General features: G+C 35.8%; 2 protein-coding genes across 4 annotated transcripts; one reads left to right on the top strand and one right to left on the bottom strand.

The window, feature by feature from the left end:
- The first annotated feature begins 461 nt into the window (after positions 1-461).
- On the top strand, positions 462-4,921 carry LOC110848115 (dynamin-1-like protein). Of its 2 annotated transcripts, none has more exons than XM_022095236.2 (9): positions 462-1,059; positions 1,138-1,282; positions 1,350-2,017; positions 2,083-2,156; positions 2,485-2,725; positions 2,803-3,240; positions 3,487-3,885; positions 3,957-4,052; positions 4,141-4,921. In XM_022095236.2, exons 1-9 carry the CDS (start codon positions 958-960, stop codon positions 4,195-4,197), a joined length of 2,220 nt encoding a protein of 739 aa, XP_021950928.1. In that variant the 5' UTR covers positions 462-957; the 3' UTR covers positions 4,198-4,921. The 2 variants fall into 2 exon arrangements, with proteins under 2 accessions (XP_021950928.1, XP_021950929.1); XM_022095237.2 differs by having other exon boundaries at positions 3,574-3,885.
- A 3-nt stretch (positions 4,922-4,924) lies between these two features.
- LOC110848117 (protein quiver) lies at positions 4,925-9,969 on the bottom strand. Of its 2 annotated transcripts, XM_022095238.2 has the most exons (6): positions 8,994-9,969; positions 8,825-8,872; positions 8,162-8,170; positions 6,791-6,937; positions 6,637-6,698; positions 4,925-6,572 (listed from the first exon to the last, which is right to left on the bottom strand). In XM_022095238.2, the coding sequence occupies exons 1-6, from the start codon at positions 9,040-9,042 to the stop codon at positions 6,342-6,344; spliced, it is 546 nt and encodes a 181-aa protein (XP_021950930.1). In that variant the 5' UTR covers positions 9,043-9,969; the 3' UTR covers positions 4,925-6,341. The 2 variants fall into 2 exon arrangements, with proteins under 2 accessions (XP_021950930.1, XP_021950931.1); XM_022095239.2 differs by lacking the exon at positions 8,162-8,170 and having other exon boundaries at positions 8,994-9,964.
- Positions 9,970-11,878: the final 1,909 nt, after the last annotated feature.

The raw sequence follows: 11,878 nt of genomic DNA on the forward strand, positions 1-11,878 counted from the left end.
GCTCGGATAATTTCTCCCGTTGTTTTCGACTTGTACGCCTCCTCCGAGCTGTTAAAGGTCTCATCCAATTTAGGAAATTTTTCAGAGTCCGAATAAGGTTGAGAAAAATGGGACGATGTTTGAAATCTATGGACGGATATCCTGTTTAAAGTAGGAATCATTTTAGGTGAAAGTAAAAGAGAAAGCATTCGTGACGTCGGCATTTTTAGAGATGACATGACTAATTAACTATTAAATTTAACTGTACTATAATACGCATTTAAATAATCAAGTAGTAGAGATTGATAAGAATTTATAGTGGCAAAAGAATGATAACCTTAGCAATTTGGGACAAAAATTTCATGCAAAAGAGGTGAAATTGAGAAATTCTACGAAATTGTGAGACTTTGATGCCATAATTTCTCTCTCTGCCCCTCGGCCGTATGTGAAGCAAGTAAGTAAAATCAATGAACATTGCATGTTAGTTGCTGCTGCTCGCTCCTAGTTTTTGTGGTGTGGTGGATTTTTGGTCAGTTGATGATTTCCTTATCAATCTGCCAATAATCTATTGTTTGTGAAGTAATGGAAGGAATGACATTTGTGTAGTTAACTAATATTTGGAAATATTTATCCTTTCGTGTTATAATTATTGAACGGGGGGAGTCAAATTCTAGTCAAATTTCATAAATCGGTGGTGTAGTTCAATTTTTTTTTAAATTTGATCTATTTAAAAAGTAGGAGGATTATTGAAGTTGACATTTGTGGTGAAAATCAATTATTTGGAACGTAAATTAAATTTTGTCAGTAGGTCGTACGATTACTTAATTCATGTTAAAATACCCACAAGATTTCATCATTAATTTGTGAAGACTGCTAAAAATAGCATTTGTTGACATAAATTAGAAGACGAGTGACGAGAGGAAGTGTACAAACGTTTAGTTCTAATTGGACACTGTTTTATATAAAAATAGAGTAAAAATGGAAGCCCTGATTCCTGTTATCAATAAATTGCAAGATGTTTTCAACACTATTGGATCCGAATCAATTCAGTTACCTCAGATTGTGGTGGTTGGAACTCAGGTTGATAATGCAATAATTTAATAGTAAAATAAGACAAGGGCTAGTTAATTAATCACTAAACTGTTTAATTAATTTCAGAGTTCCGGTAAAAGTTCCGTCCTCGAGTCGTTGGTCGGGCGTTCATTTCTTCCTAGAGGTACAGGGACGGTGACGAGATGTCCGACAGTACTTCAATTAATTTATAGTCCAAAGGAGGATCGAGAATATAGAACTGCACGCGATGGTTAGTAGTGTAGTGTATAAAAATTGGCTGACCTTTGTATAATGCTAATTAATTTTTAAATGTACAGGAACACTTGAAGCTGACGAATGGTGCAAGTTTCTCCACAAACCGGACAAAGTGTTCACAGATTTTGAACTAGTTAGAGAAGAAATTGAACGGGAGACAGACCGAAAGGCAGGAAACAATAAGGGAATTTGCGCCGAGCCAATTAACCTCAAAGTGTACTCGACTAAAGTCGTCAATCTTACTGTGGTCGATTTACCCGGAATTGTCAAAGTGGCTGCTGGAGATCAACCTGAAGACATTGAGGCACAAATCAACGAACTAATTTTACAGTACATCAAGAATCCAAACTGTATAATTTTGGCCGTTTCGCCAGCTAATAATGACATGGCCACATCAGAAAGTTTAAAATTGGCGAAAGATGTGGATCCTGAAGGGAGAAGAACACTCGCCGTAATTACAAAGCTAGATTTGATGGATGCTGGAACGGATGCAGTCGATGTACTTTGCGGTCGCGTAGTTCCCGTCAAATTGGGAATTTTGGGGGTTGTCAACCGATCTCAGTTGGACATACAAAATAATAAATCTATCGACGACGCTTTGAAAGATGAAGCTGCCTTTTTGCAACGCAAGTATCCCACTCTGGCGTCAAGAAATGGGACGCCATATCTGGCCAAGACACTTAATCGACTTTTGATGCATCACATTCGGGACTGTTTACCAGAACTGAAGGTAGTTAAAGAAATAACGAAATTTTTGTCAATTTATAATAATTGTTTGCATTGGATATTTCTCAGACTCGTGTAAATGTGATGATTTCTCAATTTCAAACCATGATGCAATCTTATGGGGAAGATGTTAGAGATAAATCGTGAGTTTTAATTTTTGATTATTTTTATTTCAAATAATATTCATGTTGTAGATTGCCTTTGTAATTTATATTTGTTCCTCCTCTTTTCGTTCTTAACTGCCAACCTCACTGGGTCATTTTGGACCGCATCCCTGAATTTTTTTTGTGCTTTCAAATGGGATGCCTTAAAATTCGGCGTATCTTTACGGGCTGGTTCAATCCTTGCACTATTGAGTTTGGTTTTTTTTAGGATATCCCTTGTGTCATACTTTTCCTTGTTTTGATTTTTTTGAAGCCCCATTGGGATAAAATAATCATTTAAATCGTATTTTTTTACAAATTTTTACAGGCAAACTTTGTTGCAAATCATAACGAAATTTGCTTCTGCATATAACTGTACAATAAATGGGACAGCGAGGAACATTGAGACTACAGAGCTCTGCGGGGGTGCCAGGATTTGCTACATTTTCCATGAAACCTTCGGAGCGACGTTACAATCTATCGATCCGATAAGTGGACTTAGCAAGCTGGATATTCTCACGGCTATTCGGAATGCTACGGGGCCAAGACCTGCACTTTTTGTGCCTGAGGTATGGCAGAAGCGATAGTTGTTTGTTTGAAATTGATTGTAGTAAAATAACTTGAAATATAAATGATTTCTTGTAAGGTCACATTCGAGCTGCTGGTGAAAAGGCAAATTCGCCGTCTGGAGGAACCTTCCCTCCGATGTGTGGAACTCGTACATGAAGAAATGCAACGAATAATCCAGCATTGCGGGACAGAAATTCAACAAGAAATGTTACGATTTCCTAAAGTTCATGAGAGTATAATTGACGTTGTGACACAATTACTAAGGACCCGACTTCCAAGGACAAATGACATGGTTGAAAATCTCGTAGCGATAGAGTTAGCTTATGTGAACACGAAACATCCCGATTTTCATCGCGAAACAGACGTTCTTCTTCGCTCTTCAGATACTCACAATAGCCATTTCCATGAACAAGAGAAACGGCGAATGCAGCGACAGCAGATGCAAACTTCTGGGATGATTCCAGTTTCGAGTATGAATGGCGGTGGGGAGCAGGATCCTCAAGCTCCCATGAAAGTAAGTCAAGTCGAATTCAGCCTAGTCCCGTTACTGCTTATTAAAATTAATTGAAGCACAAAGCCATATATTTAGATATATACATTGATATAATGCCTTCCATTTTACCGATATTTATGATGAATTTCAATTCATAAATATTTTTCAAACTGCTTTTTGCTTCAACTAATAACAATCTATAGTCGTGCCGTTGTAGTAAAGTTGTAATGATAGTAATTGTCGCATCCTGGTGGATGTTTTGAGCAGACTTGGTTCGGCAATGTTCTTATGAATGCCAAAAGTTCTGTTGAAAACTCCCCAATGCACTCTCAAACACCGAATACTCCCATCCAGTCTCAAGCACTAACCCCTGCGATGGCCGGTATGAATATGAATAACGTCGTCACCAACGGACCACGACCTCATGATGGGAGTGGAGATCCGAGCAAATCGCCGAAAAAGCAAGTTGTGAATTTGACCTCGGCTGTAGATGCAGACTCAGCCGGGTATCAACTATCTGAGAAGGAACAGCGAGACTGTAAAATTATCGAGAAGCTGATTAAATCGTACTTTTTTATTGTGAGGAAATCCATTCAAGACACTGTCCCGAAAGCAATCATGCACTTCTTGGTGAATTATGTGCAGGACAATCTTCAATCTGAATTGGTGAGTTGATTGTTTTGTTATGGTGGAAAAATGGATTATTAGATGAAATATTTTTGCTTTACTTTTTACAGGTGAGTCAATTGTACAAACAAGATAGAATTGACGGTCTCTTGGCAGAGTCGGAACATATAGCGCAAAGGAGAAAGGAAGCCGCAGACATGCTCAAGGTATGAATGTAATTTTATGCATTCATCTGTGAAAAAGTGGTTCCTGTTGTTGCAGTTTGTATATAATATTTGAATATTTTATTTGTAGGCATTACAACGAGCAAGTTTAATTATTAGTGAAATCCGGGAAACGCACATGTGGTGAAGAATCATTCGAGTATTGGTGATAGTTCGTAGCGTGTTAATACAAAATTTCCTAAGAATAGTCAGTCATCCGGTTAAGCGTAGTCAAAAAATTTATTTCAAATTAGTTGTAAATCTGAATATTTGATCATTTACTATTATGATATTCCAACCTATTTATGTCGTCGTGTGATATAGATTTTTAATTATTAATCTAAATAGCACTCGTAGTTCTATTTAATAGAAATGTAGTAACGCAAATTTTCGAAAATGTGTATTAGGAGATTGAAAATTGGTGTGAATACAAATAAACTAATACAATTTCACTATATGCATTTGTAGCAATGAACTGGTTTGTTAGGTTATGCGTGCAAGTTATGCGTTGTGGATAGAGAAAACCTGTACGAAATTACTGGTAATGTTTACAAAAAGGGTGGTTATGTATTAGACTTTTTTTGTTTCGTACGAAACGAATCAAACATCAGAAGAGATTGACTGTATTTATTACATAAACTATTCCACAATATGTGCATATGTATGTCGTTCTTCTAAGATTGGATTTGAGTTCAAGTTAAATTTTGCCAAAAATACATATATACATACAACAAATATATTGTAGTCACTGATGAACAATTAACTTGTAATGGTTTCTTAGTACTTACATACAAATATATGCTCGTAAATATACATGCTACACTCAAGAAATGTACAAGAAATGTAATAAATAAATTTTCTTGTTTCGCTTACAATTTGATTTTTAAGAAATTATTCTTTACATCTTTATTCACTTGAAGTTGTATCGCGTTACATAATAATGAAACTTAATACATACGCGAGTATAACGCTAACCAGTAGTCATTCGGTCATTTATACAATTTAATAAGCTAGATATTTATGATGTATGTATGATGGGAATGAGTGATGTGCAATTTAGGCATTTATTAGTTTGCTGGTTATAAATACATACGTAATATTGTGGTTGAACAATGTACTTAAATTGGTTTAAAATTGGCTGGATTTTTTATGGATTTTTTTTTCATAATTATAATTGGGACAAGTTTTCTAACTTTTTATTTATTTAGTACCCGACATTAGAGCTCAGTTTTTTTAAACTATAAATATTGAGAGTTGAATGAAGAGCATAATATAATTTTTAAATATATATTTCCTCAAGTATACAGACTGCACTATTTACATAAGTATCGGCAGCTAGTAGCTTATCATGCACCCACTTGCCTTTATCATGTATAAAATTTATATGTTGCATGGAATATTGTACCTTAATTAATTAAGTAATAACAAGTAATAATAATAATAAGCTACTGTCCATTATTCCCCGGTTTGATTATTATTGAAAATTGGAATATATTGGTACACAGAAAAAAGCAAACCGAGATTTCCTTATCGTACAGAATTTTTTCTCCTCTGATAAGCACCTCACCACCCATTTAATTGTGTTTGCCAAGTGGAAATGGCAGAATTTATTTATTTTTGTCATTCAACCTTGTATAAAGCTTCCTAATAATTTCGGATAATCAATTATCATTGTATTGCATATTAGTAAGTTATTCACATATTTAAATATGTATATGCTCGTCTGTAGTAACTTACATTACATAACGTCCAAATTTTGCATAAAGTTTTAGTGTAAAGATGTAAGCTTGTTTTGCAAGGCCATCATAGTAGTTGAATATTTTTTTGCGGTCAATTCCATATTTATTAAGCAAAAAACAAAAAAGGTTGAGATTATTTTACACTATTTTTTTTATTGGGCGGCGATAACTACACTGTTTATCTAATTCGTGATTAGAATGAGTCCTGTATAGCTTTTCGATTTAATAAGAGGAAGAAAAATGCGGAACTACCAATGTGATTTCGCTCTGCTTTCACCGTCAATTTCGTATTTTTTGCCTAATAAATTCAAATCCAGTAAATAAATGATAAGATGAATGAATCCTGCAAGTAATTAATTGGTTGATTTTCTTTTATGGTGGGTGGATTTTAGATATTTATTATTTTACAGATTTTGATCTTGGTTGTTTTTTTATAATTAATCGATTAATACTTCTAAATTATTTCCTCTCCTCTCTCTCACTCGGTTAATTAATTGTAGCATATTTTTTGTTGCATGTATGTATGGAACCTTTCACTTTATACGATTGCTTATTACGAGCGTGAAAGAGGAAGCGAGATTTTGGGATGAATTGAGTCCGAATAGTCATGATACGGATGGAGATGGACTGGAGAGGAGAGGAGATGAGTGCCTGCGACTAGTGAGGTTATCATTGATAAGCAGAGGATGAGGGTGAAACTGTGGAAGGAAATTGACGCCTCGTTGCACAAATTGCTTTCACAAAAACACATTTTTCCATGTCCCTTCCCCTCCCCCATGCATACCTGGAAGCAAAATAATTATTCGTCACTTGGTCAACAATTAGTCGAAAAATTATGAAAAACCTACGTGGTCCACCATGAAGTAGTTTATTATTATGTTTTCGGTACAGGAACGTTGCACCCACTCCCCTGCAAGAAAAGCACAAAAATACGGCATTTTAGCACTTGATGTCCAAAAAAAATGGGTCAACTTTCTCTCTGACTTATGCAGTATATCGTACCGTCTGGAAATCGATGGACAAATTTGACGCAACATCCATGACAAACTTTGGTCATGGGACGGAGTTCTTGTGGAAGTGTGTAATTGAAGGGGTCTCCACAGTACGGATCGTACCGACTGTCACAGTCGTAGCATAGTAACCTTTGACCTGCATTAGGAGAAAGCATTTGTTAGTTTCATTTCATTTTTTTGGTAATCGTGCTAGAACACAAAGCATTTAATTAACAGTTTATCGTTAAAAAACTTGTCATTATAGATATTTTAGGATGCAAAAGTGTACAATAATATGCTTTCTCTCTGGTGGAAATATTTATTTCTATATAAAAATCTGAACTACAACTGCTAAATATTTTCTGCGACTACAATTCTAGTTCGTTGTTTGGGTCTCACGGAAGAAATCGGTCGTTAATAAGGTCTGAAACTTTTATAGAAACATGGATTCTCGTCTATTTGTATCCAATATGTCCAGGATGTCGTCCACTTTTTTTGCCAACATTTTTTTTCTCTAGACTGCCACCACTAATACTATTCTGTTTGCAGTATATAACACTAATAATAATAACGTCGAGCACGTTGCTTGCTCACTACTGCGGATGTGCCAAACTGATTGGAGATGACTAGATTTTTTGGCAAAAGTTTTTTTTTCACCGACTCCATACGTACAATACGATAAAAGTTATGGACATTATCGTTATTGCGAACTTTCTACTTTCTGAGCACAATTTTTTTATCGTATCGTCGGCTAAAACGTGACTCGAGTGTAATTTCACCCATTTCACGGAAGAAAGACGGAGACACAGACAGAGAAAGAGAAAAAAAGTAGAAAGAGAAAGCTAAATTTAGATAATGATCGATTCTCAACTAATAATATATATTCATCATCCGGATAAGCCTATAATTTTAAGGTTATGATTGTATAAAGGACGACCCGGAATTGGTCATGCGAAATTATTACTACTACGTAATTTCTCCTGGGGTCTAAAAACCAGAGTGAAAGTTGTGAAAGTAAAAGTCACACAAATTAATGATGCGATAATGTCAATGAGCCAACTTTCATGCTATCAAACCAATTATTATTTTTATTTTTATTAGCACGAGCACATTATTTCACAGCACTTATTATTTAATAACAACAGAATAGCGCATGCAAAATTTGGCGAGAACAAGGCAGTTATTTTTTGAAGCGGAAAAAATCATGCATGATTTTTTGAAATGTTTTTGACTTTATCTCGATTCGACAAGACATTTTTTTACACGTTACGTTACGTCAGTTATTTTTAAAGAGGGGAATTTTAAAATTGCGGAAATTGCAGGAGGAGGAGAAGAAAGCCACACGACACGAGGGGACGATCAGTTTTCGACTTTCACTTACCCAGGTACCCTGTTATCCAATCATTTGTGCACGCATTTCGTGGTTTCGAATGGTTGTGGTGTGGAATGGAAGTGGTAGTAGTAGAAGTAGTGAGATAAAATCAGAAATCAAAATTGTTATGTTAATTATATAATAATAACGGATTAATTAATTGTACAAGTTTTGGGAATTATTTGGTTATTACGTAAGATAAAATTTTGGCGTAATAAGTAATTTGTATGATTATCGTAAATATTTGGTTTAGTAGTAGCGCAGCGCGGCTTATCATACATACAGAATAATAATAATAAATTGTTACATAATAGCGGAAAAAATTAAGTAAGTGAAATGTCACTGTTAGTATTTTTTAGTCAGTTGTTACGTACATAAATATGGAAAAATGAGAAGCAGATAATTATTTTTGAAATAATGGATATCGTTTACTTTACTGCGAATCCATGCAGTTATTGAAATTAAGGTCAAGTCGATATTTATTTTTGGTTGAGAAGAAAGAAACTGCATCAACCCCCAAAAAAACCTTTAGATTTTGTTTAAAACAGTGCTTTGTTATACTTCCCTGCATGATTATATTGTAATTCACGTGATAATTTAGATCAAGAATTAAGTGAGACATGATTTTTTAGAAGTTTAATATATAAAAGTACAAGTTAAGAATTAGCTTACTTTTACATTCTCCAGCTCCTTGTGCTTTGTTAACTATTGGAAAGAGAACTGGAAAAGAAACCCAAAATTTGTTAACTCCGTGAGTCCGTGACGAAAATGAGAGTAAAAATACACCTAATTTAAAACTGTACTTATTGTTAATGGAATGATTGACACGTATTTAAAATACCTGTGCAGAGTAGGAAGAGTCCCAAACAATTCATGCCATTCCATGCCATGGGACTATGTGTCTTAATCCAGACTGACTCCAGTCCGGTGCACTTGACTGACTTAACAAATTTGTGTGTGTAATCGCCACACTCGATTTCACCACCTCATAACTCAACGATTCCTAATATTGAGACACGTCGTGAATCATACATAACTTATTGAAAACTATTTTACTGGAATTATGACGAGCAGACGAGAAGAAGTCACGTCGAGTGAATTATTGATCTCACTCACAGGAATACATATCTATCTTTATAGGAGACGAGAGGATTTTGTTTTGTGCAGCCTTGATACTTATCTGCCACCCGAGGAGGAAAAAAACTGATTTATAAATATCCGACCTTGTTTCTTTCTTCACTTCTCGCTTCTTTTAAAACTTTGAAGAGACAGTTGTGCCACTGTTACATACTCGATGTACGAATGTACGTACGTATTATCGGCGAGGAAGGAACGCACTTTTATTACTATTTCTTTATTTATGTTCTCCAACTTGGTCTTGCAGTGGTTACATACGTACACGGATGGTAGTTATTTATGTATTATAAATATACATCTGGTGGGCAATGTTTTGTACCCTCGGATAATTTTTTTCAGAAACCAGACCTTCGGAGAGATGAGAGAAATCAGTGGTTCATTGGGTTTAGGATAATGTGTGATTGACTTTTCGTGGCCCCGATGATGAAGAGAAAGTGAGTTCTGCTGGTGCTGCTGCTAAAGTCACATTTTGTGTAAAAAAAGATTGGAGAAAGCCGTCAGACAGTGGTGTCGAGTCGAGTGGAGGTATGCTCGACTATAAACATTAACAATACAACGGACGGATAGGCACGTTGCAAAGATATTCTGCACCATGGGAGGAGGATATGCTGTTTATGTGACCAAATCGATAAGGATACGACTGCAGAGCAGGCAGAACTTGAGCTGGCGCAAGTGCTCTCTCCTACCCGACTTTGTACCGCAAACTGCAACCCGGGTTTTGTACATACGCCCAACACAAGTAGCATGTATTCTCCTCCAGCATGTGAATGTATGGGTAGTTTGCATTTCCCAGTCAATTACAGGCCAGGGATGGATGTATCATGAATGTAAGGCTACAATGCGATACATATGTACAACAATACGAAGGGTATGGAAAGCAAGTATGTATACATATGGACCATTACGTTTGTATTTGTAGTAGTGGGAGATAGATGGATTGAGTCCTACGTATTATTATAGTTGGTTGGTGGGACTGAGATAAATTAGTTTCACACTTTGTTGTACGGGTAACAGCATCATTTCATTTCATATCTGGCTTCATGGTTGGAAAGGAATCAATCAATAAAAAAAATTGACTTCAATGCGGCAGAAGAGAAAGTAAAGGAATATGTGTAAATTTTTTGGAACGGATAAATAAATATCGATATGTATTGTGTCACTTAATGTACAAATCGTGTTTCGTTTCTTGTTATAAAAGGAGAGTCTTAATCAAGTCGAGAGTGAGAGGTATGAATATTTACTAAGAGGCAATTTGAGAATTGAGACAATTTCTCGAGCTTTCCATTCAAGAAAATGCAAGTATTTTTTTGATTTTGGGTCACTTAGTTAGTTTAACACGTGTGGTTGGGCGGAGACTACTTAATAATGAATGTCGCATTCTTAACCCGATTATAAATAAGTACTTTCCTTTTTTTAACCACGTCAACCCTTTTCCTTGCATCCTCGTGCAACCTTTTCCAGGATCCAGTCTCCTTTTGGCTACCGTTTGACTTTTACAATGCGGACAAAAGGGGCAAAAGGGTACGGCATATAAATAAACAAACATGCATTTTTTGTGTCGTCCATTGTTGTCCCTTTTATTGAAAAAGAACATTCTATGCGCACTTTTTCATGCGTGTACTTCTTTCCAGAATATGCAGGCTCTTGTCAGTATTTCGTCAGTAATTTGAAAAATCATTACACATACATTGTTCCAATCAGAGCACTGTAGTGCGTGCAGTGCGCACTGCACTCACAATTCCGAGCTAAAAGTAAAACTAGACCCTAAGGATGGATTGATGGACATTTATTTATTATCCTCACACGAATACCACATAATTCTTGTGCGTACTATTGTTATTGGTTGCACATATCATCCCAGTTTTTTCTAAAGTAGGCTCTTCGTCGTCGTCGTCGTCGTCGTCGTTGGTGTGTAAAGAAGGAGTTTCAAAGAGGTAAAGGACCTGAGACGAACCAGCAAGAAATAACACATAGTCAATCCTAACTGACAGCTCCTGGACCTGTCTGGCCACTTTCGTAGCGCAGCACATTCTGCTCACTACCAAGATCTCCCACTTCATATGCATGTAACTACATATCTGTATTTACTAACAAGGCAGTACAAGAAGAAGTTGTAATAAAAGGCGTAAAGAATGAACTCAATCTCAACGCTGGCATATGTATGAAAGAGCAGTAAGGATTGTTGCAAAGGTCATATGCCTTTGGCTCCATGCATTTCTGTCCAAATTTAAAATCGCCTCTCAAAACTGGATAGACATAATGCTAGGTGGTGGCGGACCATAGGGTAAAAAAAGTAATAATATGATGGGCTCGAATATTGCAGCGAGTGAGCATTAAATATTTGCCAATATATAAAATAATATGGCAGCTATCAATCAATCCTTTAATTTTAATGGTTCCTCCCGAATAATAATTGTAAAAAAATGTAGTAATTTCTTATTGAATTTACTTTACTAACTCATCATCAAATTATTAAACAATGAACATCACAATTACTCGGAAGGGATGACGAGTACGAAGAATCGAATTTTTTTGTCGTGACTAATAATCCACAACACACCTGGATTTCAGATCGTTTTTCCGTCAGTT

This window comes from Folsomia candida, unplaced genomic scaffold (assembly GCF_002217175.1).
Source record: "Folsomia candida strain VU population unplaced genomic scaffold, ASM221717v1 Fcan01_Sc004, whole genome shotgun sequence".
NCBI lineage: Eukaryota > Metazoa > Arthropoda > Collembola > Entomobryomorpha > Isotomidae > Folsomia > Folsomia candida.

What these genes read in the sequence shown, in the direction of transcription:
- LOC110848115 (XM_022095236.2), top strand. Translation starts at nt 958, where the DNA reads ATGGAAGCCCTGATTCCTGTTATCAATAAATTGCAAGATGTTTTCAAC. An exon ending in TTGTGGTGGTTGGAACTCAG is followed by an intron (nt 1,060 to 1,137) that starts GTTGATAATGCA and finishes AATTAATTTCAG; the next exon opens with AGTTCCGGTAAAAGTTCCGT. An exon ending in GAAGATGTTAGAGATAAATC is followed by an intron (nt 2,157 to 2,484) that starts GTGAGTTTTAAT and finishes AAATTTTTACAG; the next exon opens with GCAAACTTTGTTGCAAATCA.
- LOC110848117 (XM_022095238.2), bottom strand. Translation starts at nt 9,042, where the DNA reads ATGGCATGGAATGGCATGAATTGTTTGGGACTCTTCCTACTCTGCACA. An exon ending in ACTCTTCCTACTCTGCACAG is followed by an intron (nt 8,873 to 8,993) that starts GTATTTTAAATA and finishes TTTCTTTTCCAG; the next exon opens with TTCTCTTTCCAATAGTTAAC. An exon ending in ACTACTTCATGGTGGACCAC is followed by an intron (nt 6,573 to 6,636) that starts GTAGGTTTTTCA and finishes TTTTGCTTCCAG; the next exon opens with GTATGCATGGGGGAGGGGAA.